The sequence below is a fragment of the Eurosta solidaginis genome, chromosome 3 (assembly GCF_040869045.1).
Source record: "Eurosta solidaginis isolate ZX-2024a chromosome 3, ASM4086904v1, whole genome shotgun sequence".
Classification (NCBI taxonomy): Eukaryota; Metazoa; Arthropoda; class Insecta; order Diptera; family Tephritidae; genus Eurosta; species Eurosta solidaginis.
In genome coordinates, this window is record NC_090321.1 from 54,958,398 (window position 1) to 54,984,398 (window position 26,001).

General features: G+C 36.7%; 1 protein-coding gene across 4 annotated transcripts in view; it reads right to left on the reverse strand.

Moving 5' to 3' along the window:
- Positions 1-21,997: 21,997 nt before the first annotated feature.
- Positions 21,998-26,001, reverse strand: part of LOC137243738 (uncharacterized) — a 171,679-nt gene continuing 167,675 nt past the window's right edge. For all 4 annotated transcript variants that reach the window (XM_067771779.1, XM_067771778.1, XM_067771776.1 and 1 more), the window contains 2 exons: positions 25,255-25,473; positions 21,998-25,185 (listed from right to left, as the gene is read on the reverse strand). In XM_067771779.1, the coding sequence (XP_067627880.1) occupies positions 25,099-25,185; positions 25,255-25,473 (306 nt within the window). In that variant the 3' untranslated portion in view covers positions 21,998-25,098. The remainder of the gene's footprint in view (positions 25,186-25,254; positions 25,474-26,001) is intronic.

The window sequence follows — 26,001 nt, forward strand, 5'->3', positions numbered from 1 at the left end:
ATAGACCCACCATTAAGTATACCGAAATTGTCAGGATGAAGAGCTGAGTTGATTTAGCCATGTCCGTCTGTATGTTTGTCTGTTTGTATGCAAACTAGTTCCTCAATTTTTGATATATCTTGATCAAATTTGGTGAGCGGGTGTATTTAGGTGTCCGATTAGACATTTTTCGGAACCAGCCGAATCGGGCCACTATAGCATACATCCTCCATACAACCGATTTTTCAGAAAAAGAGGATTTTTGTCACGTCTTCCTCAATTTATCAGATTGAATCTTCAAACTTCACCATATGCTTTCGTATATTGCACATATTGTTGTCTGAAAAAATGGATGAGATCGCTCGTATATATAGAATCTATCCCCCACAACCAGTTGTTGAGATAAGAGACTTTTCGTAATTACTGCCCCATTTTAAGAGCTAGACGCTTCAAATTTCAAAAAATGCTTACGTATATTGCATATATTGTTGGCTGAAAAACTCATAGAGATCGGTGGTATATATAGTATATACCTCATACAACCGATTGTTCAGATAAAATTGGAAAACTGATGTGGAAGTGGACATAAGAAGGTGGCTTTAAAAAAAGCTGGATTGCATGTGTGATATAAAATAATAACCATCGTTGTGCTGTTCAGACGTGTTTTAGTCTGCTCTTCCGTTTTTCTTTAATTCGGTTGTCTATAATGTGTTATTGTTTTTTAATAATTGCCTTTTTAACGCTGTGTAATAGTTATTGGCTGAGATAGTGACTCTTTTATTTTCCTGTAAATTCTCAAAAATTGGGAATTAAATTAAATATCCATTACATAATTATACACATATGTATGTGAATTGCAATGCCCTGTGTGTGCGTACAGAAGGTTGATAGAAATCAACCGAAAGTGCAGTGCGCTAAGTGTAATGATTTTTTCCACACTCAATGTGTTGGTATCCGACAGACAGATGTCGAATTTCTGCAGAATTCTGAGCAACGTTTTTTTTGCAAAATCTGCGCAACTCAGCGTCGCAACTCCCTGCGCTCACCTCCTCCACCAACTGCTGGTGAGAAATCAACAAATTCTGTGAGTGGTAGTATCTGCAAATCGGTTTCTAATGCTCCGAACTCTCTAAATCCGAAGCCCGATGAGGCTATAAAGAAATGTGATAAATCGACTGATAATGTTAACAAACAACAATTTACATTAGAAGCTTTGTTTAACATGATTTCATCTCTTCAAGCCGAGAATGCCCGTGTGTACAGCTTGTTAGTGCACAAAAAAAAAAGATAGCAACAAACAGGCGGTGGAAATTGAAAAAATTAATTTGGCGCTTTTCTCAGTACAGAGCAATTTAGCTGAAAGAGATGATACCATTGCTGCTCTTAATAATGAAGTAAAAAGCCTGCGTAACTCTATTGACGTTGCCCTCGAAAAACTTTTTAGTAACCACAAAAAGCGTAGCAAGGAGTACTCTCCAGCCTGCAAACAATAAAAGTGGACTAAAAATTTATTTCCAAAACTTATCAGAACCAAGTCTGTTATTGTGCACAATTTCAGTACGCATATGGATTATGGCATCTTCGTTTTCGTCGAGACGTGGCTTAATATTAGCTTTTTTGATAGTGAGTTCTTTGACTCGCATATATTTAACGTAATTCGTAAAGATCGAGACCCAGAAAAAACTGGTCGCCGTCGGGGCGGTGGCGTTGTAATTGCCATCAAGTGTCAATTGCATGCATTCTTAGTCCCACTCAATAATGGGGACTCTTTGCTTGATCAGATTTGCATCTGTATAAATGGGTCTACTACGCAAAGCTCTCTATATCTTTTGGCGTCGTACGTGCCACCCGGCAGTACATTTGAGCTTTACAAGGCACATGCCGATAATATTGTATCTTTGGCCCTAAATAACTTGAACGATAATCATCTCTGCGTGCTAGGTGACTTTAAATTTTGTAATATTCATTGGTCGAATAACTCTTCCAACTATAGTCTCACTCCTAATAATCTTGTTTCAAATCATGAATTGTACTTTATCGATAATGTATTTAGTCTTACTTTATGTCAAATTAATGAATATTTCAATTCCTTTAACAGGCTTCTAGATCTTATATTCGTAAGTGATAACATTTTTTGCGAAGTTAGTGAGTATGTGAATCCAATTACTCATAAGGACAGGCATCACATACCTCTGATTATAACATTTAATTTTTATTATTTTTACCCGGATGCTTCTGAGTACAGACTAACTTTTAACTTTTCCTCGTGTGATTTCGACTCTTTTAACAATTTCTTGTTTGAAATAAATTGGGAGGAGTTACTTGGGAGTCTTGACACCTCAGAAAGTTTTTCGGTTTTTAAAAATATTTTGTTCAACCACTGCTTGGATAAGATTCCGGTACGAAAGAAAAGACCTTACAAATTGCCGTGGTACTCAAAGGACTTAAGTAAACTGAGGAACCTGAAGAACAAATATCTTAAAAAATTAAAATGTACCAAGAATCACACATTCTTTGCTAAATATAGGCACTATTTAAGGACTTTTAATAATTTGAATAGATCTCTCTACAATAATTATATTCGCAATATTGAGGTTAACATAAAATCTAACCCCAAATCTTTTTGGAACTTTATAAAGTCTAAAAAATCTTGTGCCAGCGTGCCTAAAGGGGTTTACCTTGATGGCAATTCTGCACAAACCCCAAGTGATGCAGCCAATTTATTTGCAGATTTTTTCAAATCAAATTTTACTCTGGATGTTAACAATAAACCGCATGATTTTTCAATCAATCAGGACACTTCCCTTAATTTTGGAGCTCTCTGCTTTTCTTCTGAGGATATAAGTAAAGCCATTGATAATCTTAAATCCTCCTCTCAAACAGATGTCGACGGGTTTTCACCCGTCTTGCTAAAAAATTGTCCGGCTTTGATTAATCCATTGAGACTGATATTCAATAAGTCTCTTATTTCTGGGACTTTCATTAATGATTGGAAGCTCACTTCCATAACGCCCGTTTTCAAGAGCGGTAACAAGAATGATGACCGAAACTATAGACCTATATCCAAGCTATCTACGATTTCAAAACTTTTTGAACATTCGGTCAATGCAAAGTTGAGCTTTGCTGTTACGTCTCTCATTTCTCCCTATCAGCATGGAATTGCTGATAGGTCAACCGTTTCTAATCTAGCTGTATTTAGTGAATACTGCATTGACTCCTTTTCAGCAGGTTCCCAGGTGGATTGCATTTACACAGATTTTTCAAAAGCTTTCGAAAGGGTGTCTTATAGTGTTTTAATTAACAAATTGCGCCATATCGGGTTTCATTCTTCATTTCTGCTGTGGATAAGTTCCTACTTATGCAACAGGCATTGTGTTGTTACTATTGACGGCGTATCCTCCAGTCCCTTTCTAGCGACATATGGTGTTCCCCAGGGAAGTATTTTAGGTCCTTTACTATTCGTTTTATTTATTAATGATATTGTTAGTTGTTTGCACTTGCTAAGTGTTTACTGTATGCTGATGATTTAAAGTTATTTTCAATAATTAGGGCTCCAGAGGATGCCGTGATGTTACAAAACGACATCAATAAGCTACAACTGTGGTGTGAGAAATATCGTCTCTCTTTGAACACGTCTAAATGTTTTCAAATGACCTTGTCTAAGTCCGTTATCATTTTGAATACAAAATATAGTATATCTAATTGTGATCTTCAATCCGTTAGTGAGATTAAGGACCTTGGCGTTATCTTTGATACTAAGTTTTCTTTTACCAACCATATAAATTACATAACTTCCAAGTCGTACTCCATGCTTGGTTTTGTTAGACGCAATAGCTCGAAATTTTCTGATCCCTATACTATCAAACTGCTCTATACATCTTTTATCAGGTCTCGTTTAGAATATACTGCTTTTATTTGGAGACCAAGTAATCTTACAGCTATAAACAGAATTGAGAGAATACAGAAAGTTTTTCTGAAATACGGCCTTCGGCCGTTAAACTTCTCAGAACCCATCCCTTCTTATTCGGCTCGTCTTATGCTCTTAAGTTTGAAGCCTCTTGAAAGTCGTAGATCCATACTTTGCTTATCCTTCACGTATGACATTATTAACGGGTCCATTGACTGTCCATATTTGTTGGAAAAGAATCATTTCAATGTCCCGTAACGCACTCTCCGGAATTTTTATTCTTTCTATGGTGATAACTTTAGAACCAACAATGCTAATAATGCCCCTATAAATCGCGCTATTCGTGAGTTTAACTCCCTGAGTAGCACAGTTGCTTTCGACTTGTCGCTCCCTAAAGCTAATTTTTTGATAATATTGTATTCAGTTCTATAAGAAGTTGGTTTCATACGGAACCATAAGTAGATTGTTCTTAATATTTTTAAGTAAATTTTATATTCTAGTCTGTAAAGATTGTAATCCAAAGGCTTAAACAATAAATAAATAAATAAATAAACTTTTCGTAATTACTGCCACATTTAAGAGCTAGAGGCTTCAAATTTCAACGAATGCTTACGTATATAGCATATATTGTTGCCTGAAAATTTCGAAATGAACGGTCATATATGTATGTACATACGTAGCACAGGGGACCGATTGTTCAGATAAAATGCTTTTCGTAATTTCTGCCCCCTTACGTATATAGCATAAATTATATATTATATACCCCATATAAACTCTAATTTTTGCCCCCTTTTTAACAGGTAGAAGCTTCAAATTTCATCAAATACTTACGTTTACTTTAAATATTGTTAAGATAAGTGATTCATTGTCATGGCTATTTCATGCAGGCCACAAAAAATGTGAAACTTTGCATCCTCACACAAACTAGCTACCTATTTTTTATTTTCGCTTAGGTATGTTCACAATATATTTCATATCTTTTACAGCCGATTATTTGGATATTACGAATGGGATAAGGTTATTGTCCAGCCCCATTCATGAAAGGTATGAAGTGTTCGGCAGAGCCGAAAACCGTCCAGTTCTTATTTATTTCATATTCACAATAACCTATTTCAAAACTTAATTTAATCGGGGGTCAGTCATCGGCAGTGATTCGGCCAGCCAAGAAAACGTCATAAAAATATTCCCTCCAAAAATTTATTTGCCAGATTCATTTTCCAGATATCGGTGTAAAACATATACCAAAAACTTGAAATAGAGGTTCTCAGAGAGTGTGAGTCTCTCAAACATATTACGAAAACTTATAGACTATAATGGAATTTAATTTATCATGTATCCATTAAAACACACAGATAATATCTGCAAATTTTTTATTTTTCATGAAATTCGAGTAAACATTTATTTACATTTTTTATTCTGAAAATATTAGTAAAACGAATAGACATGTTATTGTTTACATTTAAAATTTTATTTTTCATAATTTTTTTTTTTTTTTAATTTAGAAACAATGCAAATAACATAGGAGCATGAACATGTTCATTTCCCGCGCTCGCCAGGTCAAGGCTCCAGCTATTAGGGACGGCAGTGTTGCCAGATCTTGAGGCAGCAATTAAGCTTTGTCTTAGAAAACTGCTAGTATTTGCCAAAGGGACGGAGTTATTCTATAACATATATTCTGGCACCTGATTGGGATTCTTCCGTTTGGTCGTCAAACAAATTCTGGTAACACTATGGACACATTCAGTCTATGTGAGGTTTTTATTGACCGGCCAGTTCAACCTAACCTAACATAGGAGCATTATATTGCGCTCTCTTAGTTCACATATTTCACAAAAATTTTCAAACTAAAAACAAAATTTTCATTTGTCAGAAAAAGTTAAGAAAAAACAGCCGATTGTCGAAAAAAGAACCTAACGAAATACAAACTGGCTCGTTTGTTTTTAATGAACTTGGTTGTATTTTATTATAAGCTTTTATTTACTTTCACTTGACTGTTGTATGTAATCAAATCTTGCAAGTTAAATTTGATAGACTTCCCGGTGTCCGATTGAGCTGAAATTTTGCACACATGTATAACACCGATGACAATGCAATATTACTATGCGATAATTCGATAAATTAATCGATAACAGAGTTATCGGTAAATATTTGTATTCACAAGGGAATAAAAACCTAAGTCCTCAAGAACGCAGGTAACTTCGCTTTGTTTGTGTATGCAACAAACGTAGAACAGAAAAATACATGAAAATAAGGTATTGTCATATAGGTATTAGCTTTTTATAGCTTTTTTTGTCAATCTAGCCTTTTTCCTTAAACAACTTCTGGCAACACTGGTTATCAAACTCTTTGGGCCATCGTTTAATGTCATACTTTTTGATTATTTTATTAGTACTTGCAAGTTTTCCTACTAATCCATTTTCATTTCAAACTTATTTATTTATTTATGAGTTTATTTTAATTAATAATATCAAGGACAATGCTCGTTGCATGTTAAAATTTCTCAAATACCTTCGCAGTTACAACTTTTCAATATCAAATTCCATGTAGAACACAACGGTCATATTTAAAAGGTCGAAGATAACAATACTTAACATCATATAATGGCCACATGCAAATACAAATATAATTATAATCATATGTTTAATAACAGTACACATTTTTAATGTAAAAGTCCTTTTTTTGTCTTTTGATACATGTGCTTTATGTGAACAGTGTAAATAATTTTTTCAACATTTAATTAGTGCTTCTGATCTGATAAAAGAATAAAACAAGTTACATGACACAAAACATGTCGATAAACAAACAAAAGCAACACACACACTAACTCATACTAACACATAAAAGTCACAATACAAAACCCAACTCAAACAAAAATCCTTCCATTTAGAGCTGGAAAATTTATTGTATTAATCAACTTTATAAATGAATGAACTCACACATACACTCACATGCACTCTCAAATGAGCGTATTATTCATACCTTTTAATTGCATGGGTGCCGTATTTTTAATGCACTCCAGACCACATTCGGTTTTGACTTCACTCAAGCGTAGGTGTCAGCGGTTTGTGTTGTGGTTGGGATTGTGGTTTGCTTCTATCGTTTAAAAAATTATTTTTATACCTTTCATGAACATGAAATGGTATATAAACTTTGGTCTGATGTTTGTAACGTTGAGAAATATAGAAGATAGGCTCACCATTAAGTATACCGAATTGATCAGGGCGGCGAACTGAGTTGATATAGCCATGTCCGTCTGTCTGTTTGAACGCAAACTAGTCCCTCAAATTTTGAGATATCTCAATGAAATTCTGCACAAGGATGTATTTTTGTATTATATTAGACATTTGTCGGATCAGCTAGGATCGGCCCACTATAACATATATCTCCCATACAACCTAAGACGATTTTGGTCATTCCTGCCGCAGTTTAGAAAGTATAAACGTAAAACTCGGTGATATATATTCTATTATATCATAGAAGATATCTTGAAAAAATCACTTTGATCGGAGCTATATATAGTTATATCTTTCCCATACAACCGATCGTTGAGATAGAAAGATTGTTGGCCATTGCTCCCTTAATTTCCAATATAAAAACGCGAATTGGTGATATTTATTCTAATATATCATACAAGATTTCCTGTAAAAATCATGTCGTTCGGAGCTATATATAATATATATCACATACAACCGATCGTTCAGATAAGGGGGTTTTTTTTGCCTTTTTTATTTTATATTTATCTTAAAAATCGTTTAGGTATGTAGATCTGTTCAATATGTATTTCTTATCTTATACATCCGATTATTTGGAGATTACGAACGGGATTATTATTCAACCCCATTCATGAAAGGTATGAAGTCTTGCCGACAGTCCCGTCCTTACTTGTTTCTGTTATTTTAATATTTGTGTCCCCTGGGACATAAAATTTTAATTTATTACAACGCAATGTGCGATGCTTGTTAATCCAACATTAATTTGGGTTTTGCTTTGTTATTTCTTTGTTTTTTATTATATTTTTGAAGTGAAAACTTTTTTAGCAGCGGCGGTAATTTGAAGGTCGATACGATAGCTTTTTGACAACAAGTCCATAAAATTTACAGACCAATGTGTTAACACTGCGATGAATAATCGATATATTTTTTAAAAGATACCGCTAACTTTTACTTCGTTAATCAATAACGCTTTGATAACATATTGATAACTATTTAATACAAAAAATCAATAACTTTTTGAAAACAATTCGATAACTCTTCGACAACAGTGACATATTTTAATTATTTGACAATATGTCAATAGCTTTTTGATAAATTATCATCATTATTTGACAATAAAGCGATAACTTTTCAACATGAATTCAATAGATTTTTTATAACCAGTCGTTAACTTTTTAATAATTAATCGATAATTTTTTGATAAGTTGCCAATTACTGATATCGTTGGTCATCGCTAGCAAATTTATAGCACTTCGATAACAAATCGATTACTCGTCTATCCCTTGCCGATAGCACACCTTTAGCAGTTCGATAACTTAAGGATAAGAAATTGATAGCCCACCCCTAACCCGTCGATGCAATCTCTTTGTCGTTGTTGGTAAGTTGTGATCAAGTAGTATATCAATACAAAATATAGATTCGCCCTCTGTGATAAGTTGCTGCCGGATTGCCAGAAATCCCGAACGTGTTTCATCGATACTATATATTTCATTCCTCGGTTGGCATTGCGTGTCCAACAGACGCGCACACAAGCATAAACCTGAGGGGTCTGCCATCACCATCAACGTAAAAAATGAAGGTCAAACCTTCAAAAGCAATATAAGTGCCAAGATGAAGGGGCTACTACGATGATAAACATTTTGGCAACGTAGGACTCTGATACCAGGAGCACGAATTTTTCTTTGACTACCTTTGTCATTCCTGAAAAATAGATACTGGCAGGTTAATACCGCTTCTAAAACCCACGAAACCAGCCAAATAAGGAAAGTCATATCGCCAGTACCATAAACACTGGAAGTATTGCTGCTCTCACATTTTATAGCAAATTGACGGCGTTACAGTCATCAGCATGTTTTGTAAAAGTTGCGTAGCTGCACCACCGAGCTAAGCGCTACTAACATCCAATAAACAGCGGGATGAAACCACCTCACCTCAGGATAATACTCATTACCAAGAACTTTTTCCACAGTCAACCATGGCATGCTACTGGAAGGCTAAGAAAATCATTCGCTCCTTCCAGTCTTAAAAGGTGGGCCGTGAACTGCTTGAGTGGTCGCCAGGCGTCAATACAGTTTAAGAAGAAAATATTTAAGCCAAGAAAAATTAAGCGGGGGGTGCTACAGAGTGTTATCCTTTCCCTAATAAAATAACAAATAAGAGATTTAAGCCGATCATCTGTACCAATTTGCATAGTGCTCTTGTTAATTCTTCCTATAAAATTTGCGGGACGGCGCCTACATGTTTTATGCCAACTGCGAACCGCATGTTTGCCAAATCATGTAGGCGCCTTATGACTAAAAAAACTGTCTTCTACATTTTTGGATGTTGCTTTACCAGGGATCTCATCCCAGGACCTTCGGTGTGGTAGGCGTAGCACGATACCACCACACCACGGCAGTCACCTTGTTTCCTTTCCCTTCTTCTGTTTAATTTCTATAAGTCGACGCGCTATTCCTCACCAAAGGAAGCTAATACTGGTACTTATACTTACACGATCAAATCAAAAATGAGCTACGTTTTAAAACTAACTATTACTTTCCTACTCTTTCCAATTTTCTAGCCTTGTGTATTTTGGCATGACATGAAGAACATTAATTGCTGCTAGCAACCGATGAAACAGTGGGGTAGTAGCTTACGCGCTATGCGTCTCCGGTATGGTCGCTTGGCTTAAAAGACACAAGCTGGAGGATGTTGAAGGCATGTTAAAACACTGCGTACAATACTGCCACGAGATGTCTCCTTATGACTTTTGAACATCGTCTGTACATTTGGAAACATGGGTATCCTAACAGACATCTGTTTGATGCAGATCCGCCTCCTCGCTGGAATATAAGGAGGCATCTACGTAAGCACTACAAAGAGATCCGCTATGCAAGTTGTTTAAACTCAAAGCGCACACTCAGGCCTTTTACCTTATCCACACAGGCGCGGTAAAATCTTTTGTAGATTTATGCCCACTGAATCTCGTTCTCAGAACCTAGTACTCAAATGCGCCTTACTCAGCCACAACTTCGATTCGATTATTGTAGCAGGATAAACTATTGCTTTTACTTATTCTGAATCAATCCCGACTAAATCTTAAATAAGGTCGCATGTAATGTGTTTCCACATGACACAAACCATCCTTGTAATTGTAATTCTACTCTCGTTAAAGTATATCGATGACAATTTGTCAGTGATAAGGTTTCACTTCTAAATTCCTACGGGGTATGCACTACACAAAGGTTTGCGTTTTTAATAACCTTTTAATTGTATTAATGTGCTTGATATGCGTTAAAAATTACTTTTGATGGCACTTAAATTTTTAAGATTCTGATTTATGTAGCTTAATTGGCCTGCAGTTAAATGCCTTTCAGAATATCATTTTTGTGTATGACTTATGTAGAACTGCAGAAAACAAAGATTCATAATCAGATAGTTTTATGTGGGCCATTACAAATATATGAAAATATTTTAAAAACGTAGGACTGATAAAAGTTATGTAAATATATTTGTTTCATATTAATTATTGCCATTTCCATCACTCATTTACAACTTTTACCTTTGCTAGTGGAATTTTATACAATTGAATTTACACATTTTCCCAAATAAGAAAAAAATATATATTCTCAACTACCTTTGCTAGCAAGATTTTAATTTTAGATAAAGGATGAGAAGCGATTATTGGATGTCAATGCAACTTTATTATTTTTTTCCTTTAATTTTATCAGCAGTCCTTGCACAAAGATTTTTTTTATCGCATTGAAGTGCCTGAAAATATGCAACGGCATTCTTAACCAAAGCGACGAAAGAATTATTACTTACAGTAGTGGCGTAAATATATTTGACTATAAATATTAGGCTAAGTTTATGATCGAGCGTAATCGCATCGCGCGATGCGACGGAATCGCTTTTAGCGATCAATTATATTAGTGCATATGAAGATGTTAAGACAAAGCGATTTAGCGTAAAGCGAATTCAGCGATTACAAGCAACAAAAGCAACGAAAATATGCAACCAAAATATTTTGATTCAGTTGAGCGAAATTAGCGAAACAGTATGGACGTTTTTATTGAAAAGCTACTTGGCAAGCAGTGTTTGTGGAATTTGCGTCATGCAGATTACCACAATTGCGATTGGATGCACTTGATATTTTTTTGTCTTATGTATACTTTTTAAATATTTTTTTCGTAACAAATAGCTATTTTCTAATAATAAAATTTTACAAGTTAATGTACGCATGTTGCTTTCTCTACACTGCCACAACGCAAATAAAAAGATGTTGAGTTATATTGTTGAGCATTCCATCGCTTGCGGTTTCGCTCTACTATAAACACTCAATCTCAAATGTAACAAGCGATGGAGCGTTTCTCGTCGCATCGCACGATGCGATTACGCTCGATCATAAACTTAGCCTTGGTGAATAGTTTTTTTTTCGTGGTGGGCAAATGTACCCCAGCCAGTGCAAATGGGCTAAAATGGGCTAAAAAGTTGGCAGATCTACCAATAAACTGGAACCGATGCTTTGTCTGTATATTGCCATTTACTGCCGATCGTCATAACTTGTGTAACTGCCTGCTATCAACTCTCTAGCAATAGCCTAAAATTATGCTATACATACTATATTAAATACCAGGCACATTGGTGGTAAGACAATTGCGTTGGAAAAATTAGGGAAATTCAAAAATTACAAGATTTCGCTTATTTTTTTGTTTGCTTTTTTTTGCTTATTTTTTTTTACCTTTTAGTTAATAAATAAATAATCTAAATTAAAAATGGGGTTTTAAAATTTTGATTAGTAATACAGAAAAGAAGAAGTAAATTTTACTAGGAAGTAAGTAAGTCCATTGGACCTCTAAACCTAAGCGTACTATTTCGGAAGCTCGAATGCTTTAAAGCAGGGGTCGCCGAAATCAAAACTGTGGCTGTGTGAGTAAAACTAAAATCGTCTTATGGTAAAGTATCGTATGCCATATAAATATTAGTTTATTGCTTGAGTCTATTGAGTGCAATCACAAAGGTAGCAAATAGATCCGGAAATAATTCATTTTTCGAAGCTTTTCCTTTACGAATGAGCCCTTTTCGTAGCCATAAATAACTTTAAAATCGTTCTAATCCGGCGCACCGGAATGCACATAAAAAGGTACGCAAAATTACTCCAAATCCTATGAATGTTTAGCATTTTATAATTATACTCAGTTGAGCAGAGCTCACAGAGTATATTAAGTTTGATTGGATAACGGTTGGTTGTACATATATAAAGGAATCGAGATATATATAGACTTCCATATATCAAAATAATCAGGATCGAAAAAAAATTTGATTGAGCCATGTCCGTCCGTCCGTCCGTCCGTCCGTCCGTCCGTTAACACGATAACTTGAGTAAATTTTGAGGTATCTTGATGAAATTTGGTATTTAGGTTCCTGAGGACTCATCTCAGATCGCTATTTAAAATGAACGATATCGGACTATAACCACGCCCACTTTTTCGATATCGAAAATTTCGAAAAACCGAAAAAATGCGATAATTCATTGCCAAAGGCGGTTAAAGCGATGAAACTTGGTAGGTGGGTTGACGTTATGACGCAGAATAGAAAACTAGTAAGACTTTGGACAATGGGGGTGGCACCGCCCACTTTTACAAGAAGGTAATTTAAAAGTTTTGCAAGCTGTAATTTGGCAGTCGTTGAAGATATCATGATGAAATTTGGCAGGAACGTTACTACTATTACTTTGTATGTGCTAAATAAAAATTAGCAAAATTGGATGAAGAACACGCCCACTTTTTAAAAAAAAATTTTTTTAAATTCAAATTTTAACAAAAAATTTAATATCTTTACTGTATATAAGTAAATTAAGTCAAAATTCAACTCCAGTAATGATATGATGCAACAAAATACAAAAATAAAAGAAAATTTCAAAATGGGCGTGGCTCCGCCCATTTTCATTTAGTTTGTCTAGAATACTTTTAACGCCATAAGTCGAACAAAAATTTACCAATCCTTCTCAAATTTGGTAGGAGCATAGATTTTGTGACGGTAACTGTTCTCTGTGAAAATGGGCGAAATCGGTGGAAGCCACGCCCAGTTTTTATACACAGTCCACGGTCTGTCCTTCCGCTCGGCCGTTAACACAATAACTTGAGCAAAAACCGATATATCTTTACTAAACTTTGCCCACGTACTTATCTGAACACACTTTATCTTGGTACAAAAAATGGCCGAAATCCGACCATAACCACGCCCACTTTATCGATATCGAAAATTACGAAAAATGAAAAAAATGCCATAATTCTATACCAACTACGAAAAAAGGGATGAAACATGGTAACTGGATTGTTTTATTGACGCAAAATATAACTTTGGAAAAAACTTTGTAAAATGGGTGTGACACCTATCATATTAAGTAGAAGAAAATGAAAAAGTTCTACAAGGCGAAATCAACAGCCCTTGGAATCTTGGCAGGAATACTGTTTGTGGTATTGCATATATAAATAAATTAGCAGTACCCGACAGATGATTTTCTGGATCGCCTGGTCCACATTTTGGTCGATATCGCGAGAACGCCTTCACATATACATCTAAGGGCCACTCGCTTTTAAAACCCTCATTAATACTTTTAATTTGATATCCATATCGTACAAACACATTCTAGAGTCACCCTGGGCCACCCTAATGGCGATATCTCGAAAAGGCGTCCACCTATAGACCTAATGCCCACTCCCTCTTGAAATGCTCAGTAACACCTTTCGTTTGATACCCACATCGCACAAACATTCTAGAGTCACCCCTGGCCCACCCTAATGGCGATATCTCGAAAAGGCGTCCACCTTTATATATTGTCCACTCCCTCTTAAAATGCTCAGTAACACCTTTCGTTTGATACCCATATCGTACAAACATTCTAGAGTCACCCTTGGTCCACCTTTATGGCGATATCTCGAAAAGGCGTCCACCTATAGAACTAAGGATCACTCCCTTTTAAAATACTCATTACCATCTTTCATTTGATACACATATCATACAAACACATTCTAGAGTCACCCCTGGCCCACCCTAATGGCGACATTTCGAAAAGGCGTCCACCTATAGACCTAATGCCCACTCCCTCTTAAAATGCTCAGTAACACCTTTCATTTGATTCCCATATCGTACAACTAGAGACACCCCTGGTCCACCTTTATGGCGATATCTCGAAACGGCGTCCACATATGGAACTAAGGATCACTCCTTTTCAAAATACTCATTAACAGCTTTCATTTGATACCCATATCGTACAAACATATTCTAGAGTCACCCCTGGTCCACCTTTATGGCGATTTCTCGAAAAGGCGTTCACCTATAGAACTAAAGCCCATTCCCTTTTAAAATACTCATTATCACTTTTCATTTGATACCCATATCGTACAAACACATTCTAGAGTCAGCCCTGGTCCACCTTTATGGCGATATCCCTAAATGGCGTCCATCCATAGAACTATGGCCTACTCTTTCTTAAAATACTCTTTAATACCTTCCATTTGATACACATGTCATACAACCACATTCCAGGGTTACCCTAGGTTCATTTTCCTACATGGTGATTTTCCTTATTTTGTCTCCATAGCTCTCAACTGAGTATGTAATGTTCGGTTACACCCGAACTTAGCCTTCCTTACTTGTTTTTTAATAATTTTTGCGATGTCTAGTAGTCCGATCGAGGCGTTTCTAGCTTTGCCGTCTACTTCGTGTAAGTGTTTGGATATAGCGTGTTCGCTCAACGGTCGCCGTTGTGTGATTGTAGCGTGCTCCGCCTACCACACCGAGGATTCTGGGTTCACGTCCCGGGCAAAGCAACATTAGCATCCTAGAAACAAGTTTTTTCAATTAGAAGAAAATTTTTCTAAGCGGGGCTCCCCTCGGCAGTGTTTGTGGCAAGCACTCCGAGTGTATTTCTGTATGAAAAGCTCTCAGTGAAAACTCATACGCCATTCGGAGTCGGCATAAATTTGAAAGAAGCACGACGCAAATTGGAAGAGAAGCTCGGCCCAAAACCTCTTCGGGGATTATCGCGACTTACATTTATTTTTATTTATGTGTTAGCTGAAGATGATGCCCGGCAAAAACAATAGTTTAGAACTCCATCACCATAGATCCATCAAACAGGAAAGGGGTGGACAGATGCGCGAGCGTCACAATTTCTCAGATCATGTGCAAATCCTATGACGTAAGACTCACAAAATTCCCTCATATCTGTAAGGAAAGTAGGCTTACGGCTCAGAAGGGGGATACTAATTGGACACTGTCTTCCGGCGTCACATGCCTATATGTTAGGCCCCGTCAGTAAGAGCAGATGTAGAGGGTGCGAGCTGCAGAAAGAAACGGTTGTCCACGTTCTATGTTCGCGTTATGTGGCCGCGGGATTAAGGTTCCACCTACAGGGGGCGGAAGAGGATTCGGATCTCGAGGAAGCAAATAAGCCAGTTCTTAGGAAAAATCTAGTATTCGCCAAGATGACGGAGCTATTCTATAACATAAGTCCTACCACCTAATTGGGGGTTTCCGTTTGGTCGTCAAACTTATTCTGATAGCACTATACACACGTTCAGACAATGTGCGGTCTTGATGTCAGCTCACGCCTGAGTTCAACTTAAACCAACCACCACAAGCGTCAATATCAGGGAGTAATTCATTCATCAACCTGCTGATCAAGTATACGAGCGAACCAGCAATGCAGTATCTAGTGATGGACGAACCAAGCAGCACCTTAAACTGTGCTACACCCAAAAAACACATAGGGAGCAGGAGCTTATAACTCCACAACAGGCTTCAAGACCTGTGAGTGATTCAATGCTAATATCCTGGATCACCTAGCGCTCTTTTACGCTGACTTTAGCTATCTCCCTCATCCTCGTTTAGTAGTTTTACGGTTCTGGCTATTATTTTCCCCTGAATAATCTTGTCGTCGTTAGTTCTGGGATCTTGTCTCTTAAGACAGCCACAGAGTTTGCCCCAGACCACCGTTCACGTGCCGAGTCAATAATTTGCTTGCACGGCGCGACCAAACGCTCATTAGTCCAAGATACTAATCTTATCCACCTATGTTGCTAGCCTGCTTCGCATATACGGATTTAGGGCTCGGTAGTTTTTTAGGACAACACTGTTTTCAAATTGTGTGGCTAAGATGATCTTTAGCTACTTCTTTAAAAGGCATATGTTGATTGGACTAAGAGATTTTTGGGTTTTCTCTAAAGACCACTTGGGTTCGCTGGAGGTATTTTTCTTAGAACGTTGACTCTTAGGGACAAACGCTATAATTTTTCTGTAATCATCACTAACGAGGCCTTTTGATCCTACATAATTTCGGTGGAAGAAACCTTTTCGAACCTCTTAATTTTTTGTCGCAGATCGCATAAATTAGAGAAAGATGATGGAAACCGTCAACTACGGTAAACTCCAGCCCGCAACAAGTTCACAGTTACTCTGGGGGTGATTAAGCCTCCAACTCAATGACGGCGCTCAATAAATACATACTACGATATGTGGGGAGGGGGCAAAGCAAACGATAGAGGCGATTTCCTATTCTGTTATGTGATGAAAAGTTATTTGCCAATTACCCACAGGGGTAACCTTCCTACAGAAATTGGTCCAATATTTGGTAGTATCTCGATATTAAATTGAAATCAGGATATGATATATCCAGGAATAACTGAAGGGTCCATCATTGGCAATAATTTTTAGACAAAACATACCATAGAGAAAAAAAGTAGCAAACTTTGGAAACCCTAGAGCAATACGTTCCAGACGTTTGTGGATATAAAGCCCCCCTTTTACCAAAGGAGGTTGCTAACTTTGAAAAGTTGGACGAGTGTAATAACATCGTAACCAAGACGTTAATAAGTGCCTAAAATATCCTCCAACAAGACATAAAAGCAAAGCTAATCTTCCACGCTGCAGAAAGGAACTATAGCTTTCTCAGCGCTTCCCAAGGCAGTCGGTTCTATGTACCGGAGCGACTCGGGATTTTTCCCGACCAAGGACTGTCATTTCAGTGTGACCCCATTTAATTTGTTTCGTCCATCCCACAAATTGTCATCCTCCCAGCAGCTCCTTGCAGCAGGACTGCTACATATTCTCTTACTCCGGGAAGGTATCGAACCCAATCCGGGTCCGTCTCCTGACCCCGGTCATGAGAAATGGTTTTGCTGCATTTGCCAGAAAAGAATCTTTTTAGGAAGGTCATACTCTGTTCAGTGTGTCTCGTGCAAGGGATGGTTGCATCGGACAGGTTGTTCTGGGCTTGATTCCAAAACCCGACGTCCACGTAACTTTTATAAATCTTTTGTGGCTCCTTGCTGCTCACGCCCAAGGGTGTCCCGTAGTCTACGCCTAAGCGTATCCCCACTACCTTCCAGCAGCTTCGCTGCTCAGCAAGCCACAACAAGTACCCGCTGCTGCTCGCGCCCCACGGCGCCAACAACTCAAACAGCTGATACCACTCATAACTACTACCTTCGTAGTAGAGCTGGTAGCAATGCTGAGCATCAGCCCCTGCCCCCGTCTTCTTCTCCCCCCCTCTTTTCTGGCAGCAATCGAGCAGGTCAGGGAAACAGACTCTTAGTCCCTGCCTCCGTTTGCACCGTCTGCCAGCACAGAATATATAGGTTTGCGACATCCGCTCAATGCAGCTCCTGACTTGGGTGGTGCCACTTTCCTAGATGTTCTGGTCTCCGCGACGGCAACCCCCCGACGGGTTTCATCGCGCCATGTTGCCAGGTCGCAAACCCAAATCATCCGGGTACCCCAATGCTTGCCCAAGGGCGCCCAGTCCCAAGGCCACAACTGCAATTGCGTCCTGGCCTTCCACAACCTAGGCGTAGTCACCCCTCACTTACCCCTAGAGTGGCGGCGTCACCCCTCATGCACTTCAGAATTCTGCAGTTCAACTGTAATGGACTAACTGGGAAGATTACGGAGATAGTCGATTTCATGAAGCGGCACAACATCCGCATTGCTGCGATTCAAGAGACTAAACTCACAGCAAGATCTGCATTGCAGACCTGCTCTGGTTATAATGTCCACAGGAAAGACCGCGAGAGCGGAAATGGAGGCGGCCTCGCGTTTATTATACACCACTCTGTTCAATATCATATATTTGATCCTGGCATCGACCGCAGTGACAATGTCTTAGAACGTCAAGGCCTATCTGTCCGGTCAGGCGATGCAAATCTAGAAATCATCAACATCTACATCCCTCCTGTCACCTGTTGCCCCAGTGGATGCCGCCCTAATATCGAGGCCTTACTCACTGGCAACAATCGCATTATCTTAGGCGATTTCAATGCCCATCACGACCTATAGCATTCAAACTTGCGGGCGGACAGTAGGGGTGAGATGTTGGCGGATCAAATAGACGAAACGACGTTCTGCACAATAAACGGAGACGCCCCCACACGTATGGTAGGAAGCTGTCATAGCTCGCCAGATATCTCAATCGTGAGCGCAGAACTCGTAAACTGCGTCAACTGGCAGCCGATGGTAACATTGGCATCCGACCACCTGCCCATACTTATTTCGTTCGAGCGTACTGCCGACTTCATCGTCACCGAAAAACGCACTTTCATAAACTTCAGAAAAGGAAAGTGGGAAGAATATAAATCTGCAACAGACAGCAGCTTTGCTGCCCTCCCTATCCCGACTGATGCCCGCCAAGGGGAGCGTGCCTTCCGTAAGGTCATTGAATCCGCCTCGGCACATTTCATTCCCGCCGGGAGAATTCCCGAAATCCGGCCCCACTTCCCGGCGGAGGCCGCGAGATTAGCGAGGGAACGCGACCTTATAAGACAGCTTGATCCAGGCGACCCCCAAATAAGGGATATAAACCAACGCATCAGATTGCTCGTGGACGAACACAAGCGGGCGAAATGGGAAGAGCACCTAAGAGGTTGTAACCTCTCTACCGGTGTAGGTAAACTTTGGTCCACCGTAAAGTCCCTATCGAATCCGACTAAGCACAAAGACAAAGTTTCCATCGCCTTTGGCGATAAGGTGCTGTCGGATGCGAAAAAATGCGCGAGCGCTTTCTGCCGACAATATATAATGCATCCTACGGTCGACAAAGATAGACGGAGAGCCAATAGACACGCACATAAACACAAACTCAGCGCGTCACCAATTACCATCACCGCTAGAGAGGTTGAGGACGCCATTGGTCGCGCTAAACCATCCAAAGCAGTGGGCCCAGACGGCATAGCCATGCCGATGCTTAAAAACCTAGGGAAAGAGGGTTTCAAATACTTAGCGCATGTCTTCAACCTGTCTCTTTCCATCTTTGTCATACCCGAGAAATGGAAAATGGCCAAGGTGGTCCCGCTACTTAAGCCTGGGAAACCAGCTAACGTAGGTGAGTCATATCGTCCGATATCTCTCCTATCGCCAGTGGCAAAGACGCTTGAAGCCATTTTGCTCCCTTATTTCCAAGCACATTTGCAGCTAGCCCCTCATCAGCATGGCTTCAGAAAACTCCATAGCACTACCTCCGCGCTAAATGTCATTAGCACCCAGATAAATTGCGGTTTGAATCAATATCCCCACCATAGAACAGTACTCGTAGCGTTAGACCTATCAAAAGCTTTTGATACGGTCAACCATGGCTCGTTACTGCAAGACCTGGAAGGGTCCACCCTTCCCCCATGTCTTAAAAGGTGGACCGCAAATTATCTGGGTGGTCGGCAGGCATCGGTGCAATTCAGAAACGAAACATCAAAACAAAGGAGAATTAAACAAGGGGTGCCACAGGGTGGTGTCCTATCCCCGCTTTTGTTTAATTTCTACATATCTAAGCTACCTTCACCACCGGAAGGAGTCACAATCGTTTCCTACGCCGATGACTGCACAATAATGGCCACAGGCCCAGGCCCAAAGATCGATGAGCTATGCAATAAAATAAACGGCTATCTCCCTGACCTCTCCAGTTTTTTCGCCTCGCGAAACCTGGCATTGTCACCGACTAAATCTTCCGCGACCTTATTTACAACATGGACGCCCCAAATGTCGACCATATTGAACATCCACGTCGATGGTACTACGCTACCGACTGTCCTACACCCCAAAATCTTGGGTGTGACGTTTGATCAGGATCTACATTTTGGTGCGCACGCAACCGCAATTGTTCCAAGAATTCAGAGCCGTAATAAAATCCTCAAATCCCTTGCTGGCAGTACCTGGGGAAAATATAAAGAAACGCTCTTGACCACATACAAAGCAATTAGCCAGCCGATTACGTGCTACGCGTCACCCATATGGTCGCCAAGCCTAAAAACCACCCACTGGAAGAAACTACAGGCCTGCCAAAATACTGAGATGCTGACCAAACAGTTTCTGTTGAATACCCAGAAACCTGGGCATCCCAACAGACATCTGATTGACGAACCAGCACCGCCTAGGGGCCTAAGGAGTCATCTTCGTAAGCATTTTGAGGAAATACGGCACCTGAGAACCCAGCCGTATGAAGCGGGAAAACACAAGCAGGTCCTTGGTGAACTCCATAGACAGGCGTCGGACCTTTATGTCGGGAATTGCCCGGTGAATCCAGTACTTGAAGAAAAATATCCAGAACTCGCAGAAGAGGAACGCATACTCCCCAGGGAAACGCGTGTCACTCTTGCTCAACTTCGTTCTGGATACTGTAACAGGTTAAACTCTTACCTATCCAGAATCAACCCCGACATACAAAATGTATGCCCTGCTTGCAATGTGTCCCCACATGACACCAACCATCTCTTTAATTGTAATGTGGAACCAACGCCTCTAACACCCCTTTCCTTATGGTCCACCCCTGTTGAAACGGCAAGTTTCCTTGGACTCCCGTTAGAGGATATTGATGACAATTTGTGATCGGTCGCGCCTATTAGGTGGGGCGAGCATTGCTACAACAACAACAACAACATAGCTTTCTCAGAAGTAGGTCAGAAATATTTTGAAGGAACAAAATGATGTAAAATGTGCAGAATGCTCAGAAATATATAGAGTAAATCGAGTGTTAAGGGATAAGTACAGTGAGGGCACGAAAAGCTCTATTCAAACGGCAAGGTTGAGCAAAGTGCTATCCTGGGGTGAAATAGTGCAGGGGCTGATACATACATACGCGTCACTGACTCACATCTTCTATCGGAAAATGATGATGCCGCTAAACTCAATTTTCAGGCCAACCAACCAGGGTTGGTAAATGCTGCCAAGTTTGATAGAGTGGTTAAGACTTTTCCCTTATAAGATATAATATGGGCCTGTCATACTACCTATCTCAGGTAGAACGATCGATAAATTGCTTAGGATACTTTTTGGTACAAAAAATACTATTTTGGACTAGGTGAACAATTGAAAAGTAAAGTGCTCTCTCGGCATAGAAAAATGATTCTCTACAAGTCACTTATTGTACCCGTCCTGCTGTATGGTGCAAAAGATTGTATTATGACAACATCAGATGAAGCGGCTCTGGGAGTGTTCAAGAGAAAAGTTCTTCGCAAGATTTATAGACCTCTACGCGTTGGCAATGGCGAGTACCGAAGAACACTTAACGATGAGCTTTACGCGGATATAACATAGTCCAGCGAATTAAATCGCAGCGGCTGCGCTGAAAATCGATTTAAATTCCCTTGTTATGACCAATTGGAAGACCCTTGAAAGCTGGTATTTGAGTAACTGTCAAGCTCAGTATGGATGAAGGTCGATTTTCTCCATAATTTGTGATAGTAATATGCAAGTCGTCTCAAATAATTGGCAACGCCCCTATTTTTTAGGGTGTAATAAACTTTGTGTTCTGAAATATCTCGTTTTTTTAAGCTTCTTAAAGACATATCAGTTTCAACGATGAATGTGAATAATTTTTTAGCAAATCTTTCCTTTCAAACCCAATTACACCTAAAAAAAAATAGTATACAAATTTACTTTGGGTTTTTTTTAGTTTTATTAATTTTTTTTGTTCATATTTTTTTAGGTTACAATATTAAAGTTTTTTTACTCATTTGTTTTTTTTTTTACATTTACAATGTAATATGATTTCATTTTTCTTTGCTCACATTTTACTTTTTAGTTTTTTTATTGCAGAAAAAGAAATTCGTAAATGAAAAAATAAATTATAAAGTACAAGCAGAATTTTATAAAACAGTTGGAAAGTAAGAAAGTTTTGATTGTATTTTTTCGAGCTTAGTTTTTCGTGTTCAGTTTTTTCAAAGGCGCGGTTATGGAGATCTTCTGCAATATAAAGTTTTCAGCGGAAAATACTTTTGTATTTTCAAAAAAAAAAGTCATAAATATATAAAAATAAAAACAAAATTTAATTTAAAAAAATCACAACGAAATACTTTCAAACAAAGTTTTCAGACATTTTTTATTTAATTTTGTTTTAAAAAAATATTTTTCGATGAAAGACTGAACTTTAATTTTGAAATAACAGTATATACACATTTTTTTCGGCAAAAATGCAAAATAAAAGTGTGGGTTGAGTGAGTTGGTTTGTCGATTTTGTTTCTTTAATTAAATTTTCCAGGAAAAAATTCCAAAATAAAATTTTTTTAAGTTTTAAAATCTAAATTTTAAATTTTTAAAATAATAAAATTCAAAATTTAATGCTTACAAACAAAATTTTGACACATTTGTTCAAACAATTTTTTTTCAAAAATATTTTTCTTGAAAAATTGATCTAAATTTTTGAAGGGGAAAACATATGAAAAATTGTTTAAAAATATTATTTTTACAAAAAATTTTATATTTGGATTTTTTTATTAAAAAAATTTAACAAAAACTTGGATTTTTTCCCTTTAACAACTAAGTTTTAAATTTTTAAAATAACAACTGTACCGGTATATTTTTTGAAAAAAAAAATTTATTTCGATTTCAAAAATAGTTGTTATTTGTATTTTTGCTTAAAAAAATTTACAAATAAAAATACAAAATGTAATGCTTACAAACAAAATTTTGTTTTGTGCTTAAAAAAATGTACAAATAAAAACACAAAATGTAGTGCTTACCAACAAAATTTTCAGGTTTTCCAAATTATTTTGCCTTGAACAACTATAAATTTTGAAATGAATAACAATATGGGAAACTTTATTGTTTTTTTTTTTTTTTTTTGTGAAAACAATGAATTTTCACAAAAAAGTTGATATTTGTATTTTTTTAAACTATTTAAATTTAAAAAATAAAAATAAAATTTTCCACTTTTTTGCTTGAACAACTAAATTTTAAATTTTTAAAACAATCACAGTACCGCCATATATTTTGACAAAAAAAAAAACAAAATGAATTTTTGTTTAAAAAATAGTTGATATTTATATTTTATTTTCTGTGCTAAAAAATTTTTTAATTAAAAAAAAAAATATTTTTTGGAATTTTTTTTAATATACATAATTGAATAACCAAATCTATATATTCCGCGATATTGGACAATTTTCTGTTTTGATTTTTTTTATTTTTTTTCCCCCCTTTTTATGTACATATATTGGAATTTTCAATGAAGTAGCAGTTTTTGATGTCGTAATGTTAAATTTAAATGTGAAAAGTTATCTCAAAAGACACATTTGTAACAACATGCTGCCACATCTCTTACAATATACAATTTTAAGAAAAAAATATTTCATTTATACAAAAAACTTTAAAAATTTTTAAGTTAAAAAGAAAATCTTTCAAAAGCTTTAAAAAAAATTGTAATTTAATTTTAAAAATTCAAAACGTAATACTTACGAGCAAAATTTCAAGCATTTGTTCAAAAATTTTGTTTTCAAAATTATTTTTAGTTGAAAAACTGTAAATTTCGGAGCGAATATCACTATGGGAAATTTATTTTCCAACAGAAAAAATAAAGAATTTTCACAAAAAGTTGTCATTTGGATTTTTTTATCTATCTAAATTTTAAAAATTAAAAAAAAAATGGAATATTTTTCCTTGAACTAAGTTTTAAGTTTTTAAAATATTAACAGTACCGGCATTTAAAAAAAAAAAAAAAAAAACAATAAAATGAACTTTTGATTTCAAAACATAGTTGATTTATATTTTTCTTTTCTGTGCTTAAAATTTTAAATGCTAAAATTAAAAAAAATTTTAATTGTTGTTTAATCTAATTTAATAACCAAATCTATTTATTCCGCCATATTGGACAATTTGCTGTTTGCACACTTTTTTTTGTTTATTTTAATTTTTTTATACATATATTCGAATTTTGTATGAAGTAGCAGTTTTTGTTGTAATTGAAATGTTTTTATTTAATTTTATCGCTTTTTTCATCTACATATATTCTTTATTACTTGCAGTTAGGTTCAATCTTCTGCTTTTAGTTTTTTTTTTCGTTTCTTTTCTACATTTTTTGTAAATAGTTGCTTCTTTCTGTTTGTAAATAAACGCTAAAATGTTTTTAGTTACATAAATATTTCACATCACAAAACTGGCACTTGTTACATAATTTTTTTGCGTTGAGTTAATAACAAATTCCTGAAGCAGTTTATCATGGACATATCATTTTTAAGCTGTGAAATATTAGAATAGCGCTTAAGCCTTCTAAGATCTAATTTTACGCCCAAAAACGATTTTTAATTATTTTGAGGTAAACATTTTTTTTTATTTTAAACAGTTTTGAAATAGTTTTACATTTAAATATAGTATATTTTCTCAACTGAATAGTTTTTATCTTCTGTGTTTTTTTTTTTTTTTTTTTTTTTTTTTTTGTAGCCTTTGTTTGTAATTGTTTCGCCTCGTTATTTCGCTCTGTACACATTTTTTGCTTGTAAGTGTATGCTTGTGGTGTTTATTTCTTTGCTTTACATTGTTATTGTAGTACAAGTATTATATTTTGCATTGTGTTTTTAATTTTCATCATTACTCTGTTTATATTAAAAAAAAATATATAAAATAATAATTAAAAACACTGTCACATATTACAAATTATAAAACAAAAATTCTAATCTAACTTCACCATTGCTCCTACCACAATGGGCTCACTTCTTTCTTTCTCTATTCGACTCAGTCCGCCTAAAATGCTGCCTCCACCTTTTAATTGGTAATATGCAGCTTACCCAGCAGACTAGCAGTCTGATTACCAGCTGCTTCTTGTGCATGTATGGCGCCATCGTGAATGGTCTGCAATGTGAGTTTTAGATTATTTCAAATTTTTTAGTACAAATTATAATTTCCATCTTATTTGCATACCTTCCCAAAATCTTCGCCCTTGTGGCTGACATACTCATTGGCTTCGTTAATTTTCTGGCCCACAGTTTGGCTAGTCTGCTTTACGACGCCATCAATAGCATTTCCGGCATCCTTCATTTTAGTTTCGACTGTCTGTTCGGTCTGTTCAGCTGCTTTGACGCTTTTGTTGATGGCATCGTTGGCAGCTTTCTTTGTTTGGTCAACGGCGTTGCCAGCGGCCTGGAAAAAGAAAAATATTTTACTACATTTAGAGGTATTTTCATCTTAAAACACTTTGGGTTTTAGTACAAATTAAACGGGGATAAATTTTTAGTACTTTTGTACTAAATGTATATAAAAATAATTTCAAGTAAATTTAATTTTATTAAAATTTTTGTTTTTTTTCCTTCTGTTTTTGTAAAAATTTAGTTTTTGCGAAGTTTTACCAAAAATTTAGTACGACATTCTTTAAATTATAAGTGTTCAAAGCGTTAATAAGTTTTTGTAAATACTACAATTTGTGAAATTTTTGTAGTTGGTTTTGGAAAACAGCAAATGCAATTTTTTTTTTATTTTTAGCCCTTTCATAATTTTTATTTTTTTCCGAAAAACTTTGTTCAGGATCAACTAGAAAATTATTTGAACTTTTCACAAAACCCGTACTAAAAGAAGAAATCTATTTTAAAGTGAAATAAAGAAAAAAAAATTTAACTTTTAAAAGTTTGTTTTTTCCAAAAACAGTTTAGTACACACTCCCATAAATCGGTA